Source organism: Esox lucius, chromosome 14 (genome assembly GCF_011004845.1).
Source record: "Esox lucius isolate fEsoLuc1 chromosome 14, fEsoLuc1.pri, whole genome shotgun sequence".
Classification (NCBI taxonomy): domain Eukaryota; kingdom Metazoa; phylum Chordata; class Actinopteri; order Esociformes; family Esocidae; genus Esox; species Esox lucius.
In genome coordinates, this window is record NC_047582.1 from 25,049,668 (window position 1) to 25,067,379 (window position 17,712).

The 17,712-nt window shown below is 43.1% G+C and overlaps 1 protein-coding gene across 7 annotated transcripts in view; it reads right to left on the reverse strand.

Annotated features, from left to right (window-relative positions):
• LOC105015240 (disabled homolog 2-interacting protein) overlaps positions 1–17,712 on the reverse strand; it is a 191,230-nt gene that overhangs the window by 82,825 nt on the left and 90,693 nt on the right. For all 7 annotated transcript variants that reach the window (XM_010878239.5, XM_020053385.3, XM_010878238.5 and 4 more), the window contains 2 exons: positions 10,916–11,025; positions 691–809 (listed from right to left, as the gene is read on the reverse strand). In XM_010878239.5, coding sequence (XP_010876541.3) covers positions 691–809; positions 10,916–11,025 — 229 coding nt within the window. The remainder of the gene's footprint in view (positions 1–690; positions 810–10,915; positions 11,026–17,712) is intronic.

Below are 17,712 nucleotides of genomic sequence, written 5' to 3' on the forward strand. Positions count from 1 at the left end.
GGATATGGATGGATGGGAGGGAGGGTAGAAATGACAGATTGTAGAGCAGAGCTTGGCTGGTTTTCACTGACAACACAAGCATGTCAACAGTGAACTCCATAACCAGCCATCAGTCAAAGACGCATCCAAACAAAACAGAGCCGCTATATCACAGTGCAGGACGTACACACACACACACACACACACACACACACGCAAATCCCTTAAAGGTAAAAGCAAAGACACAGTATCAGCACACACCCTCACACAAAAAATAAAACCAGTGTAAAAGCACAGAGTAAAACCAGTGTAAAAGCAGTGAGTAAAACCAGTGTAAAACTGCCTTGCCTCTTAAAGCTAAGAAATGTCGATCCCTGGATGAGAGACCAGATGCAGCTGGAAGTGGTGTTGGAGAGCCAGTAGGGTGCACTCTTCCCACAGGACTAAAAATAAAATCCCAATGACCCAGGGCAGTGAATGGGATATTGCCCTGTGTGGGGTGGTCACTAAAGATCCCATGGCGCTGATGGTAATGGTAGGGGTGTTAAGCGGATCTCCTGAGAATCCAATCTGGCCTGTGTAAAATAATGGCCACCCATTCATCCCCTTTCTTCCTTTTGTAACTGACAGAATAAATGAAAAATGTTGCTCTGGATAAATGAGTAAAATGCAAAACCACACTGCAGGGTGACAGGGTTGGGCCTACTGTACCTCTCATTGTCCACGCTCCTGAAGGTAGGCAGGATATGTCTGAAGCTGGAGTTCCGGTCCAGTTTGGGCTGGCTCTTAGTACGCTTTATAGAGCCCTTTAACCTCCGACTCAAAAATCCCTAGACAGAGAGAGAGAGATGGGCGGAGGGAGAGATTGGAGAAGGGAGGGAGAGAGATGGAGGGGGAGAGATGGGGGGAGGAGAGGGAGATGTTGTAAATAACAAGGTGATGACATGTGATGTTAATTGCCTAACTGACCCATGTGACCCAGCGGTCTGGACTGGAGCCTACTGCAACCCCAGCATGCACTTAGAAAACAGACAAGTGTTCTGCTATGCCAGAAATCTGCTAAGCCAGACATCTTTCAAGTGAACATGACAGTTCGGTTTCATGGGGTGGCGCTTTAGCAAAACTTAGATCATGATAGGATAAATTCGAAATGGGGATATCCAAGCAGTGGAGGACTCCTTGAACAATAAGGGTGCAACCCCTTCATTATCAACACGTCATGCCGACAAACATCAAAACACTCTTTCCAGACTCGGGTGTCAGCCAAGCTAATAGGATAATACAAATGATTGAGGATAGATCCCAATCAGTCCACTATTACAGTAACAATACAACTGGCATAGCAGCATGAGAGGACTGGAAAAGTCGAGTCAAAGACAGAAACAGACATACTGTAGGTCAAATGTTAGATAATAAAGAGATCATACACAACATCGATGGGAATATCTACACACAATTTTATGACAATCAATGACAATCAATAACAGCCTGTCAATCTCTCTTTTTTGGGTTAGCTCCGATCCTTTCACCTAATCTCTCTGTATTTCTCTCCCCCTCGCTCTCTCCACTTTTCTCAAGATCCTGCTCTGATACATCTGCAGCCAAAATCAGCCTCCCCAAAGCCCCTCTCTGTTTCCATAGAAACGGTTGGCTGGCATTAAAAGAGAGAGAAAGAGAGAGAGAAAGCGAGAGAGAGAGAGAGAGAGAGAAAGAGGGATGAGGTACAGAATAGACAGCAGGGAGGCAGAGCAAGTTTTAAAGAAGGACAAAAAAAACGGAGCTTGTGAGTTCCAGCTTACGCAGCAGAGAAAGAGAGAGAGATGATAAATACATTAAGACTCACTGAGCGAGAGGAGAGAAGTGACTTTAGAGTGCCCTCAATCTGTCTGAGGAGACGGAAGGGAAAGGGGGAGCAGGGAGAGATGGGGAGAGGAGTAAGACATTAGAGAAAAAGAGAAAAGCTGTGAGAAATAAAAGAATCAAGAAGAGACAGACAGACAGAGAGAGGGAGAGAGAGAGAGAGAGAGAGGGGAATAGTGTTGCTCTGTGAGAACACTTGGTCCACCTGAGCAGCAAAACACCACTTATAAAAACACATTTGCAAAGAATGCATGTACACATCCACACACACGCACACAAACACACGCACACACACCCACCCACACAAACACACACATACTCTGGGTGGTGACAGCAGACAATGACAGCCATAAACCACGAACAGGCTTCCCTCCTGTTGATTAATACATCTGCATAATTAACACCTGCAATTAGAATGTAGTGTGGCTGCGTGTATGAGTGTCTGTGTGTGTGCCCGTGTATGAATGTGTGTGTGTGTGCCCGTGTATGAGTGTGTGTGTGTGTGCCCGTGTATGAGTGTGTGTGTGTGTGCCCGTGTATGAGTGTGTGTGTGTGTGCCCGTGTATGAGTGTCTGTGTGTGTGCCCGTGTATGAGTGTCTGTGTGTGTGCCCGTGTATGAGTGTCTGTGTGTGTGCCCGTGTGTGAGTGTCTGTGTGTGTGCCCGTGTGTGTGTGTGTGTTGCAACTACAGAAGTCCAACAACAATAACTGCTGGATGTGGCAGGCGAACAACAGGACGGAGTGATTACACCAAGCCGAGAGGCAAACTTGAACCTTCATGACCTCACAGCACGAGACAGGAGGCACTGTTTTATGGCCACAGCAATAGCTCATGGTGATGTTTCTGCTGTACCGGAGTGATGTAAGATGAGGTAACCAGAACACGTGGAGATAAAGAGCCCTGGCCTGTCTCTGGCTCCATCTCCTCCGGCCGCTCAAGCCAGCCAGCCTCTTCCAATCCCATTAGCTAAATGAATGGAGCTCCCTCGTACCTGATGGTTGGGAGGTCTAGACAGCCCACTGCTCTCTTCCTCTCCTTCATCCTCCTGTCCCCTGCACTTCTCACCCCCACCCCCACCACCCTCCCTCTAACCTTCCTCTCCTCTATGACTCACGTGAAGAGGAATAAACCCAAATAAATCTGCCATGTAACTGAGTGGCTGGATCTGGCTGACTAGCAGACGTGTGTGTGTGTGTGTGTGGGTCTACTGCTGTGTTTGCATCTGCAGTGGATTTGTGTGGGAGCGTCTGTGTGTTTGCATGTTTGGGCGTCTTGGCATTCTGAGTGTGTGTCAACGTGCTTGTGTGTTTGATTAGGGAACGGAGTAATCATAAACTGGGAACCGTGAGTCAGACTGTTCCCTCTGAGTTTTCACCGGGTGACGGCGTAATGAAGTTGGCGTCCTTATTCAGTAACAACCTCCAATCAAGGCAGTCAAAACACGCCACGTCGCATCCGACCAATGAGGAGCTGAGGGGGGAGCGTCCGTGGCTGTGGGTGCTATGCTATTTCCATGTTATTGTTTTATCCTGTACGGTCCTCACTGAGTTTTAAAGGAAGTAGGAGGCAGGACATTTTAAACACACATAGTCACGCAGAACGCACTGCATTGCACAGACGCTGTAACCCTCTAAAACAGAGGTAGCTGCACACTGCACACACACAACCTGTTCTGCACACATGCTGGTCTGACATCCCCTTCATTTCAAGGAAGTGAATGTGGCCAGTCTCCTGAAAAGGGGGGGGGGGGGGGGGGGGGGGGGGGGTGATTAGTGGCTGGCTGGCTGCTCTGGGTGTCTGCTTCCCCGCTTTCTATCTCTCTCATTCCCCTGGTGGTTGGTGCCTAAACCCAGGACTTAGCTAAAGGCTGTTTAGGAAGAGAGAGGAAGGGGAGAAGAAATGAGTACAGAGGGGGCTGTAGAGATGGAAGCAGTAGAGGAGAATCACCAGAAGGACACAGGCTACAGGTTCTTTACCCACAGCTGTTCTTCCCTCTCCTCCATCTCCCACATTGTCCTGTTTAATCCGATGTGTTGCACAGTGCATCCAAGGTCACAGTGAACGGTGGACCGTCCTGTGCTCTCCCGCCCGGTTCAATACAACTGGCTGGTACTTCACAAGCACCATCTACTCTACACCCTGTGAGCCTCTGGGAGCCAGGGACACTGCCAAGGTGAACCATTAATCTAACTGCACCTGCCAATATCATACACACACACACAGAAGAGAACAGAGGGGGCAGATGTAGAGGTGAGACCAGGCAGAAAACTGAAAAAAATGGGAGAAAGTGTCAACCAGAGAGGGATGAACGAAGGGAGATTGAAGAACGGGAGAGAGAGCTGGAAGAACGAGAGACAGAAAGAGTCAGAGCACCAATGGGGGCACAGAATTAGAAAGTGGCAGAATGAGAAGAGAAGGAAAAGAAAATACTGAAAATAAAAGGGAAATTGGAAAAGGGACAAAGAATTGTGAAGACTACCTTGGATAGGGCAGTCAGCAACAAAGACGGAAGAGAAGGAGATTCTATGAAGGACTCAGATATGTTCAGCAAGACTGTAACACAGAGAGGAGACAGAAGAGCTCCGCATGGAACAACAGAACTGTGGAGAGTAATAGGAGTGCATGTAAGAGTTATATAAAGGGAGGGGTGAAAGACAGAGAAGTGAATAAGGGAGATGGAGACTGAGCGACTGAGAAGGACTCCATGACGCATAATACGTGTAGCTGGTTGGTATGCTGATCAGTCACAGTTACTTCCTGGTACTCCCTGAACCACATAGACCTGGTCCCCATTAAGACACAGGACGGCTGGAATTTTGGGTCCATTCATCACATCTTGCAAATAGCACTATGTCTGCTTCTCCATCCTCATAGACGCTGTTGCAGATCATGCTGTTATATGTACATTGTACATGCTCTTTGTCGGATATTCGTAAATTCAAACCTTTAATTTATCAAGATAATCAATACTCTAAAACATTACCTTCACTCTGTTAATGCTAACGTTATGGCATAAACGACGGCTATTCCTATACGTGCAATGTAATGGACACATTCTTTAAAACTCCCTTGACTCTAACCTGCACCATATATTACACCCCCAAGGCGCACGATATTCTCAATATTCTCAATATTTTTCATGTTTCACAGACAATTCTTAAAGAAACGCATTTACTGACCAATGTCTTAACTGAATTATGACACACTTAATGTTAGCCTTTGGTACACATTATCTTAACGTGCCAGTAGAACTGAGAGGGGACAATGTGATAAGGCTGTTTCCGGCAGAAAAACACTTTACCTTCATACGCATGTCTTAACAACCTTGTTCATCAGTCCTGCCCTGCTGTCCTGACAGCTAATTACACTTGTGTGTCCATGTTGTGTGTGTGTGTGCGTCTGTGTGTCTTTGTTGTGCATGTGCACGTGCGTGTGCTGGTACAATCCACTCAGCACAGTAGGGGGTAGGACAATGCTACATATTCTGTGCCTACTTGGTTTGTTCCATTCTAAAATTTATGAGAATAATAACGTATTCTGTTTCTAATGGGCTTTCCTCATCCCCCAGGCAACAAACAACACAGCAGAGAACATACTGTAGCTAAAAAACAGGGAAAACCTGAAGTACACCAAAGTACTACAACATACTGACTAAACCTATGCTGGCACTGTAGAAGAGAGCTCTAGAACACACATTCACGCGCATATTCAACATGAATGGTTTTCCAGGGTTTCTCAGAACATCTTTGTGATCTCTTCCACTTTCACGATAAGCACCTCACCTTACTGACATTGCATTGTGCGATGGGATTGCAGATACAACCTAATAGCGGCGAGTTCAAAGGGATTCACTCATATTCGTATTTTTCCTCTCAGGTACCAAACTGTCAGAAAGGTCTACATATGAATCTGTTGACACATTCCAGCGCATGGATGCTTATAATCACCTCTATGTCCGAGACGACACGTTCAAAGCACTGTAGATAACGTGGGTGGGATCGCTCCACTTGTGTGTATGTGTGTGTGTGTGAGCGTTTCCGTTCATTTCCATAATGAAAAAGGGAAAGATATCTGCAAATTGTTATCATAAAATATAAAACAGAAAGCAACTGATTGCATAAGTATTCACCCCCTTTGCTATGACACACCGGAATGAGCTGTGGTGCAACCAATTATCTTTGGAAGTCACGTAATTCATTTAATGGAGTCCACATGTGTGCATTCAAGGTGTTTCACTTGATTCCAGTTTGAAAACATCTGTTTCTGGAAGGTCCAACAGGTGCTTAGCACACATCTTAACAAAAACTTTAAATGAAGATGAAGGAACATTCCAAGCAAATCTGGAACGAAGTTCTTCAAAAGCCCGAATCAGGGGAAGGATAGAAGAACCTTTCCATTGAATGTCCCCTGGAGAACAGCAAAGTCCATTATGAAGAAATGGAGAGAATATGGAACAACTGTAAATCTGCTGAGAACAGGCCGTCCTCGAAAACTAAGCATCAGGACAAGAACGGCACTAGTCAGGGAGGCCACCAAGAGGGTATGGCAACTCTATAAGGAGTTACGGATGTCTTTGGCTGTGACAGGAGACACGGTGAATACTGCAACAGTAGCCCAAGTACGTCACAGAAATGAGGAGAGTACGTCACAAAAATAAAGTCATTGGACAAACTTGAATAGAGTATTCCAGAAGGCACGTGGGAGACTGTGAGACCAAGTGGAAGACGATTCTAAGGTCTTATGAGACCTGCATCAAGCATTTTGAACTCAGTGGTAAGCATTATGTTTGGCACAAGCCCTGAGAGCACCAACCCTACTGTGAAGCACGGACGTGGGAGCATCATGCTGTGGGGACGCCTCTCAGTGGGAGGGACTGGAAGACTGGTTAGGATTGAAGGAACGATGAATTGAGCAAAATGCAGAGAGGTCCTTGAACAAAACCTTGTTCAGAGCGCACATGAACTCAGACTGGGGTGAAATGTCATCTTTCAGCACGACAACGATTCAAAGCACACAGACAAAACAGTGCTGGAGTGGTTTTGGTACATGTTTGTGAACGTCCTTGAGTGGCCCAGTCAAAGGCCAGACCTCAATTCTATTGAGAATGAATAAAAAGGCTTAGAAAATGAAAAGCTCTTTATATGCTGTGCTCCAGTGATGTTCAACAGAGGTAGACCTACGTATCAATTTTTTGTGAAAAATCTTTTAAAAAGGACCAGAAATTCAAATGAACATGAAAATGGTTGCATATACGAAAATATGAAAACAGACCTGCACGTCATGTCTCAAAAGTGCTTTTTATCTTGCCTATATATTGTTTTATGTCTGGATTTGGGAAGGTGTGGAAAGAGTTTAAAACTGTTGTTCACCAAAGGTCCCCATCCAACTTGACGGAGATTGGCCAATTGTACAGAAGAGAATGGAATAAAACTCCTGTGCCAGATGTGCAAAAGGTGATTGCCAAAGATGATTCTACAAAATGATTACTAAAGGGGATGGATACTTATGTAATCAATTATTTTCTATTTGCAGAATATAATGCAGAAATTTGCAGACATATAATGCAGACATTAGCAAAATTAACTCCTAAATTAATCCATTCTGTTTTCATGTTTCACAATTATATGTGGAAAAATCCAAGGAAGGGAATAATGTTTACATGCTCTGTATGAGTTTCATTAATTTGAGCTGAGTCCAAGATCTCAAGGCTTTACATTTTCTGTTTTACCACAAAATAATGCGTGAAGTGCTATCGGTAATAGAGATTTACAGGCAATAATGGATGCAAGTTGCTCTGAAAAAGAATGTGTCAACTACTTGACCATTTTTTTTTTTCAGTAATAGGGTGCAGTAATGTTGTTTTTAAACATACAGTGTGTACTTAGTACTCTCCCGGTCTATGAATGTTATGCTGGATGTGCTCTTGGGGATCTAATGGGGATCCTACTAACACAATCCTGAACTTGCCCTGTTGCCTATGTGCCAGCAGTGTGCTGAATCATCGTGATCAGGATAGCCCAATTCCCCTGAGATGGGTTCTGATTGGCATAAGTTTGGTTGAAGTTCTGATGACCACCATCACAGCATTCTACCTTTCCTTAGTCTCTCTCTGTCTCTTTTCACTCTCTTGCTCTCTCTCTCTCTCTCACATGCACACACACACACACACACACACACACACACACACACATGCCCACAAATGAACAAAACTTAATTAGACCCTCAAAATGAATCTGAAGGGACTGGGAGAAGATATAGGAGAGAGAAGGGAGGGATAGATGGAGAATAGAGGGGGAGAAAGTGAGTGGATAGATGAAGAGAAGAGGGAGAGATGGAGGGGATAGAGGGGGTGAAGTGGGATGAGGGGGGTATATGGAGAGATTGGATGAGACTATTCAGCATTAAGCCAATCAGCTGTAAAACTGTGTAGAAAGGCTAAAAGAGGAGTCAAATTGAGTTGGTACCACTGTCTCCACTAAATAGAATATGAGTCAGATTGAGTTGGTACCACTGTCTCCACTAAATAGATTATGAATCAGATTGAGTTGGTACCACTCAATCCACTTAATTGAATAAGAGTCAGTCTGAGTTGGTACTTTTCAGAAGATGTTTCGGATGGAGTTGGTACCACTCTCTCCACTTCAAAGAATAGGATTCAGATTGTGTTGGTATCACTGTCTCCACTTCACAGAACAGAATTCAGATTGAGTTGGTATCACTGTCTCCACTTGACAGATGAATAGGACACAATTGTGTATCCTGGTTGGTAGATTGGGTGTGAGAATTACCTTTTTCTTAATTTATGTGTATATGTGCGTGATTGTATAAGTGCGAGTGAGAGATTTTGACAGAATTAGCTCAAAGCCTGGAAGGGGTATTTTAGATATCAAGATGTGTTTTTCCACAAGAGAAAGAGGACAATAATGTCTAGATTTATTTTGTCGTATATACTCTCAACCAGAGTGACCTACAGGAGTAATTAGGGTATTCAAGTCCCTTGCCCAAGGGCACAACAAGTGTTCACCTTGTACGCTGGGGGACTCAAACCTGTGACCTTTGGTTGCTTGGAAAACTCTTTAATGGCTTTATTATCTGCAGCCATCTACAATTGGAAAGGATGGATGAAAGATTCCACCATCAGAGTGAAAAAATTAACTTGTGTGCTGGATAATAAATCCTGTGGGCAAAAGGAATAAACTTACTCACCAGAAGAGGGCAGTGTAATGACAATCAGATGGCAGGCTGTGGTTGTTCAGATCTGTGGAAGGCATATTGAAAAAGTAGGAAATCTCCTAGGATGCCCAGTTTGGGATTTTCTCACTTATGGTTTAATTGATGCTTTAAGTTTTATAAACTGATCTGAGATATTTATTTAAGGGGCAAGGTACTCTAAACTCTACACTTATATATAATATCCATACACTATGTAATGGACTACAATACCCAGAGCAACCAAGGGAGACATACCGTCTGATGCATCTCAATGGTGGGACAAAATTACTTCTTCTGCTCAGTCTCTCAAGTAATGTAAAACATTTTCATAGTTTGGGGACATTTTTGCCCCTATTATATAGTTAAGTCAGAAACGCATAACTAGGCTGGACAAATCTGATGTCTACATACCGAGCAGGCTCCCATTCCTGTGGAACTCAAATTATGATGATGTAAAACCATACAGGTAAGATAAATAACAGACATGACATGCAGTATATGTTACCCTGTTCATATTCATTTGAAATTATGGTCCTTTCTCAAAGATTTCTCAGAAAAAGATTTCTCATGTTTATTTATCTTTTTGTGACCCACATTAATAAAATTCAAAAGTGACCAACAAAACCTCAAATGCCCGAAGTAGAGCTGGACGCCAACACTGCTCTGTCAAACAGAGCTAAAGGCTTATTATCAGATGTGTAAGAATACAAAAACATGTACGAATACACAAATAACTACTTGTAGGATTTAATGTTAATGATATGTTAGATAAAGACACCACTGAATGATTCAGAACACAAATAATCATATCTGTCATTGTAAAATAGATTTTTTTTTACATTTGGAAATGTAACCACTAAAGCTTTTCCCACACACTCTGCACCCTATAAATGTACAACAACATCACTATTCGTTATTCATAATCCCAACAAGCCAATCTACAGTAGCTTTATTTGCCCTTAAAACCTTGCGGAAACAGTTGCTCAGTTCATTAAAAGAAACACTTCAGCGTGGCTCTATGGGAGGTCCTAAAACAAGCCACGCTCCATTGGTATTAATGTATATTTCTATGGATTCCAGGAGACAGAAGGCTAACAGTGTCAGTTGCAGTGCACATCCAGGCACAGCCCATACGCTGAAATACAGTTTTCTGTGGTCACCCTGCATGGAGTTTGGGGTTTGAGGGGTATGGTATTGTACACACGGGCGCAAACCAATGAAATACTTCAGTTCTGCAGTGGATAGACAAGCATTTTAATTGGTCTGTGTGAGACAAATAGTGTATGTGAATGTTTATGTGTGTGTGTGTGTGTAAGTGTCAGACAGTGTACGCGAAAGTGTGCATGTGTGTGTGCGCTGTATCCTACAGTGCCATAACATGTGCCAGCCAAGCGAGCACATGTAAAGAGAAAAGGAAATGAGGCCTATTCCACAAAGGACTGAAACCTCAGTAACTCCACACATCCTGTACATGAAAGAGTGCATTCAGGAGGGGTCGCAGGGAGAAGAAGGTCAATTAGTTTCAGAATGGCAAGGAGCCATGTGGAGACCACACTTTTATTCACAAGGATCGGACATCTTACAAACTACCATTATTTCTCTCTCTCTCTCTCTCTCTCTCTCTCTCTCTCTACCTCTCTCTCTTTTTCTTGACCCCATTTCTCGACCCCCCCCCCCCTCTCTACCTATGTCTCTACCTCAATTTTCAACGTCTCAAAATCTCTCCTCTTGTCCTCATTCTGTCAGTCAAAGACAAGCTTGACATACACACAGACAGGTAGGCAGACAGGTAGGCAGACAGAATCAGACAGACACGCAGACAGAGGCAGACAGAGCCAGACAGACAAACAGGCCAGTACTCACGGTGACTCTGAAGGGTGTGGCCGCGGCTGAAGGTTCCATGGTGGGTGTGGTCTTGTCTGGGGCGCTACCAGGCATGCTCCGCCTGCGTCCTGTTTTCTCCGGGGGCGACTCTGGGGGAGAGAGTGGAAAGAAGAGAGGGAAAGAAAGAGAGACGGAATAGAATGTCAGGTGAAATAACCTTTCACGTAACTACACTAATGTACACGGCAGGTCTGGTGCAGCTCAGCAACCAGTCACAGATGGTTGTCAGTGATTTCACGATTCCTTTTCAGGAACTGGTCTAACTGCACTTTTGGCTTTGTCTCAAAACACAAATCCCTCAGATGTATTGTCCCTTTCAAGCTACCGCTGTTCTATGTGCAGTGGTACAGAGAGAAGTGATGTGATTTCTGCTTTGACAGACATTGATTGTTATCTCTGATCTAAGATACATTATCACCAATGGAAGCAGATCAGTCCACTCAAAGGAATGTGACACAGACCTGAACATGACCATGTTCCTTTTCAGCTCACCTTGTAAGTGCAAGGTGCTTGCAATGCCAGGGCTGTGAGCTTGATTACCACATGGGTCCAATGATAAAATATGAAAATGTTTGCACTTACCACAGTAAAACGCTGTGGATAATATTGCCTGCTGAACTACTACCATGTAGCATTGTTCATTAAAATAAGTGGTTCAAATTTTCTGGAACAACTAGCTCTTGATGCATACAACAACTTGTAATTGGTAGAGATTGGGTAGAAACCAGCAATACCTGATCTGACAATACCTGATCACAATATGAGTTGAAAAGCACATACAGCATTAATAGATAGTCCTTAAATCAGCACACAGTGACTATTTACAATACGCAAAATGTATGTGATTGATTTTGATTAAGAGAAAAAAAGATATATCTGTTTCGAACGGCTTGCATGGCCTAAAAAGTCACAACTACAATTATTTTTTTTTTATGTCAATAAGAATTCTCAAAAAAATATCTCAGGCATTCCTTCTGTGGCCTCAACACTTCAGGGTGAGTGACAGAGGCGGAGCTTAAATGGGTGCGATGTGTGTATGGCACCCATGGCAGCCAATCAGAGGGGCCCACAAGAAGTATATCTTACAGTTGAAAAAATTATTGCAAGAAAAATAACATTTGACTATGATTTTTTGCTAGATACTATGTAGTTGACATTAAAATCATAAACATCTATATTTGTTTTGATATTCAATAATGCTTTTGTAAGATCGACCAATATGTGAACGTAGAGGTGTAACTAGTGTTGCCAGATGCGGAGGTATCCAGTAGGTTTGTATTGAACAAACAGCATTTGTGCAGTATATATGTGGAGTCCGCAGGTTGATTGTCCAGTATATTGTCAGTGAAATATGGCAACCCTGGGTGTAACTTTGGATCTTGTCGGCTCATTTGCTAAGGATCTGAACTGTGGAAGATAGCTAGCTGAAGTAACAAAGCATAAAAATGGAACGTAGATATGTCTGCCACTCAGAGGAAAGAAAATCAATACATTATAAAATAACATGTGGCCTTGAGAAATGTCTTTAGTAAAGTTGTTGAGCAACAGAAACGTGAAGATTGATAGCTCTGACGTTACAACGACAGAAGCAGCATCGCAGCTTCAAGTGGAGGCGGGAATACAGTTATGATCCAGGTCCAACAGCGGCTAGGGTTCACACCCATGGGGGAGAAAGCTAAGCGACCAAACACAAGCAAACGGAATATGTCTCACGTTACTGTACAGATTACTGTAACACACAAACATCAGAACCTGTACTCTTCAGGGACGTTGATGAATCTACCCGTCTCTAGTGCCAGAGGGAGTGTGTCCTGTCTCATCTACACACAGACTGACCTTTGTCTTTTAGCTATAGTGTTTGACTTGTAATGGTTCCAGGCTGTAGTTCTTTGATATACTGTGTGTATGTATTGAATAGGGAGTACTTTATTATAGATAAACTGACCTAGATGAGCCTCCAGTTTAATCTTCAAGCCAATCACATTAGTGCCGGAGTAGACATTAGATACACGGTGACAGAAGTCACACAAGGATGAAAACCCTCCTGATGAAAGATCCTCCAACCTTATCCTGACCCCTGACCTCTATAAGGATGCTGACATACCCATGGTGTAATCATTCTGTCTACTATGTTTATGTTTGCTCAGAAACATGTATTTAGCAGGATGAATACACAATTGCATGTGTGTGTAAAATGATATCAGTTAACATGATGTCACTGGGGTTGTTTTTTATGTACAGAGGTGACCAACTGAAAACACATCACCTGACCAATGGTTAAATAGTTAGGCAAATGTGTAGACACTGCTCAAAGAAAACCAATACTGCATGTCATTATCAAATAAAATGCTTACCATATATATATGCCATATACATATATATAAATATTACCACTCTACCGCATGCTTAAGGGTAAACTACCACTCTACTGCATGCTTAAGGGTGAACTACCACTCTACTGCATGCTTAAGGGTAAACTACCACTCTACTGCATGCTTAAGGGTGAACTACCACTCTACTGCATGCTTAAGGGTGAACTACCACTCTACTGCATGCTTAAGGGTGAACTACCACTCTACTGCACGCTTAAGGGTGAACTACCACTCTACTGCATGCTTAAGGGTGAACTACCACTCTACTGCACGCTTAAGGGTAAACTACCACCTACTGCACGCTTAAGGGTGAACTACCACTCTACTGCATGCTTAAGGGTGAACTACCACTCTACTGCATGCTTAAGGGTGAACTACCACTCTACTGCATGCTTAAGGGTGAACTACCACTCTACTGCACGCTTAAGGGTAAACTACCACTCTACTGCATGCTTAAGGGTGAACTACCACTCTACTGCATGCTTAAGGGTAAACTACCACTCTACTGCATGCTTAAGGGTGAACTACCACTCCACAGCATGCTAAAAGTTTAACTCCTACTCTACAGCATGCTAAAGGTTCAACTCCTACTCTACAGCATGCTAAAGGTTAAACTACCACTCTACAGAAGGCTAAAGGTTCAAGTCCCACTCCACAGCATGCTAACGGTTCAACTCCCACTCTTTGCAAGCTAAAAGTTATTATCCCACTCTACAGCATGCTAAAGGGTAAACTGCCACTCTACAGCATGCTACAGGTAAAACTACCACTCTACATCGTGCTCAAGGTTAAACTACCACTCTACAGCATGCTAAACGTTAAACTACCACTACAAATATTCAATGTATGGGGGCATTCTGTGCAGATGATAGCAACATGTGTTATTTTACTCAACCTCATAATGATATCTGTGTGTCTGTGTCTTTATTCATGCGTGTGTGGCAGGCACAATGAGGTGCATGTGTGGCTCATCTGTTTGTTGACAATTAGAGGGTTCGGCGTTATCTATGAAAAGGTGGTAAATTATCACCCTCTGTGAGTATTGGCTCAGCTAAGTAACACCATCAGACATGCACAAGCCCTCTCCTCTTCTGCCTCTACCATTCCTCTCCTCCCCTACCCACCATCCTCCTCGTTTTTATATATCCTCTACCTAACCTCCTCCTCTTTGTTCACCAAGGACAGATTAGAAAAGATGCCCTCCTCACCCCCCTCCCCTTGCTCCTGTTGCCCAACACCAGATCTCCCCCTAGCCTTCCTCACCGTCCATCTTTTTTACCATCCCTCCTAACAGTAATCGAATGGAACAAAGTTCCACATCAGCAGCCAGTGTGAGTGTCTGGGGACCTGGGAGATGGTGAGGCCCATATGGCAGTCACCAGGCTGGGCTTGTGACGCTGCTTAGCTTTGGGTCTCTGGTGCTCAGCCTGGCTCTCGTAGAGAGGGGCTAGTTAATGGCCCTCTATAGGAGAGGCTGTAGAACCTGGGGTCTGGCAGAGGAAGATAAGAGGCTGGATGGAGGAGAGGAGTGAGTCATCATTGGGACATCAAAGACCCTGTATGCCTGAGAAACTGTACGGACACATGCAAGACTGATACACAGCTGAAATCACAGAGACAATGGGTAAACAGTTGAAGAGAGATTTGTTAGTATGCAGTAGGGATGTAGATCATTCACGGGTAGAATATACAGTCTCTCTTCATCACGCTCTATTCCATTCCATCTAATAACTTTTTTTTTCCTGAATTCAGTTCAGTTCCAGAGCAATGTAAAGGAATTATTACTAAAAATAAAATGGGGTAGAAACCAATACGAGAATATCACAGTCAACCCCAACACTGACAGGTAAGTAATACTGTAAAAAAAAAAATATATATATATATAATTTGCTGCAGATATATTATTGACATTTTATAAAATATTCCCCCAAATTCCATGTAGAATCTTTTAATCTACAAGGGCTTGTGTGAGTGGCATGCTGGAAGCTACGGTTTATTTTGTGACAGGCCAGGACATAATCTACAGAAAGATCCAGGGGCTCATTTATCAAGTGTGGATACACACCACTCATTGCGTAAACCATTAATGTGATTATTTCTACACAAAATGGGAGATTTATCAGTCCGAACCTTTGCTTGACAAGGTTAGTACATTCACACACGCCCATTATCATGTGTACCCACACGGCCAAGTGGTGGAATAAGGGAACTGCTTCTGAAATGGACACTAGTTAATGTGGAAAATATATAGTTTTTAAATTTGAATAACGTTTTCTATTTAATAGTGTTTTCATTGCACCTTTGATGCCGTGCTTTTAAAAAGGGTACACTATTTCATGTAATATGAGTGAATCTGTAATGATAGGAACCCATACAAAGCAGTAATTTGTTAGATTCCAATAGCCTCATGTAAAACCAGGGCTGAATTATTATAACGGATGGAGAAAATTGGAAATACTTTTCAATAGGACCTTGTCAAGGGGAATAGACAGCACCCAGATCGACATAAAAGCACCATCCCAAGAATAGTATGTGAACAGAACAGCCTTCCAGCCAATTTGCAGGTGATATCCGTATAAGTGCTGCTGAATGTGAAGGCAGGTGAAAGGCATGACTTGTTAGTTCTGCAGAAGCACAATGGTGACATTTCTATAGGCTACACGAGGGAGCTGTTGAGGAGAGGAGGTTTCCTGGTGATTGTTGAAAACTCATTTAAAGAACAGCATAATTCCCAATGCTAAGTAAACTTCAATGTCTTAACTATTCTCTCTTTTGCGTGAAGTCGAGCAAGCAAAAATGGAGCAAATATACTAATTATGGCTTACATTCAACATGGTACAGTATAGCACCTACAGTATAGGCTATTTCATTTAATTTTGTTTGTGGGGGTGGGGTTTGAATATTTTATGACAGGTTTAAATATCTAATATATGCATTATTAGGGGCATTTTATCATACAAATAGCTATGGTCATGCTCTAGCACTGGATCTTAGAACAAGTGATATTTATCAAAGACGATTTGCTAATTGTTTGATAAATCCTACTTTTTTAATACGCACATTCTTAATTCAATACGTAAGTACAAACTTAGGATTGTTTCTATGCAATAAATGTGGTCCTTGGTCTATATGATTTCCTCCCAGAAATGCAGATTTTCTCCATAAATGGCAGTTTTAGTTTTTACACCCCCAGGAAAGTGCTGCTTATTCTCTAGCTAAACTCACACAAAAAGACTATGTTCTCATGACAAGAATCAAAGTTAATGTTGTCCAATGCGGATGTTGAAAACAACAGTGAAAACCAAAATAATAAAGTAGGTATAACAGCCCCATATTTTTCAGAGAGTCTTTCTCTCTGTCTTTCTCTCCCTAGAGTCAGAATGATGCAGTGGGACATGTCATACTTCACACTCTATTGTCCTTGCCAGTCTCCAGAGTGACCGCTACCAAACTCTTGCATTCTCTCCTCTCCTTGTTTGGCCACCAAGGAACATTTTCTCAATGCTCCGTTCCTATGACAACCCTTCCCGGCCTGCAGGCCACCCCCACCCGACTCTGCCAGAGAATGATGTCATCTACCTACCTAGCAACACCTGCTCTCCTGTTATCTGATTCCCAGAAATTGACAACCCTTAAATGTATGAACACTCAAAACGATGTGAAAACACATGCCAGCACTCTCTTAATTTGCCTTCAAATGTATCAAATTGCAACAACCACATTCCACCACAATTAGAATGTATAATGGACGCATTGAACAACAGCTTATGAAGGGCTTATAGGGCCTCCACAAAGGGCCTTCACAAGAAAGGCATAGGTGCTTCACAAATCCCTTCAAATAGGTCATAGATGTCTCTCCTCCGAGGCAACTAGTGTCCTTATCCTTGATGGACCTGGGGTCAGACTGCAAGCTTCCTCCGACCATTCGAAGCGTAGCAGACCCTGGATTGACTAGGATCTCGTAGTTAACCCTTCAGACAACCTGATCAAGGCTAATCAACGGACTTGTTCATGTTAACATGTGTTTGATCGTGTACGTGCGTGCGTGTGCGTGCGTGTGCGTGCGCGTGTGTAATGTCAATCTCTGCGAATAGCCACAGTATGTTTATATGGAGTACTGAGTAGGTTAAGGAATCACACACTAAAACACCTGCAAAAAAGATGATAGCACTGAGATTCTTAGAGAAAGAGGAACAGGCTGGATGCAGGACACTTTGCAGAAGTCCATATAGTGTGTGTATACACGTATGTACATGCAAATGCTTGTCTGTGAGTGTGAGCGTATATTTGTATATGTGTGTATGTGTGTGTGTGTGTGTGTGTGTGTGTGTGTTGTGCAGCAGCTGGTTTAGCAGGCTTTGGTGTTGTTATTAGGCTGAGCAATGTAAAGATGAAAAGAAGCCA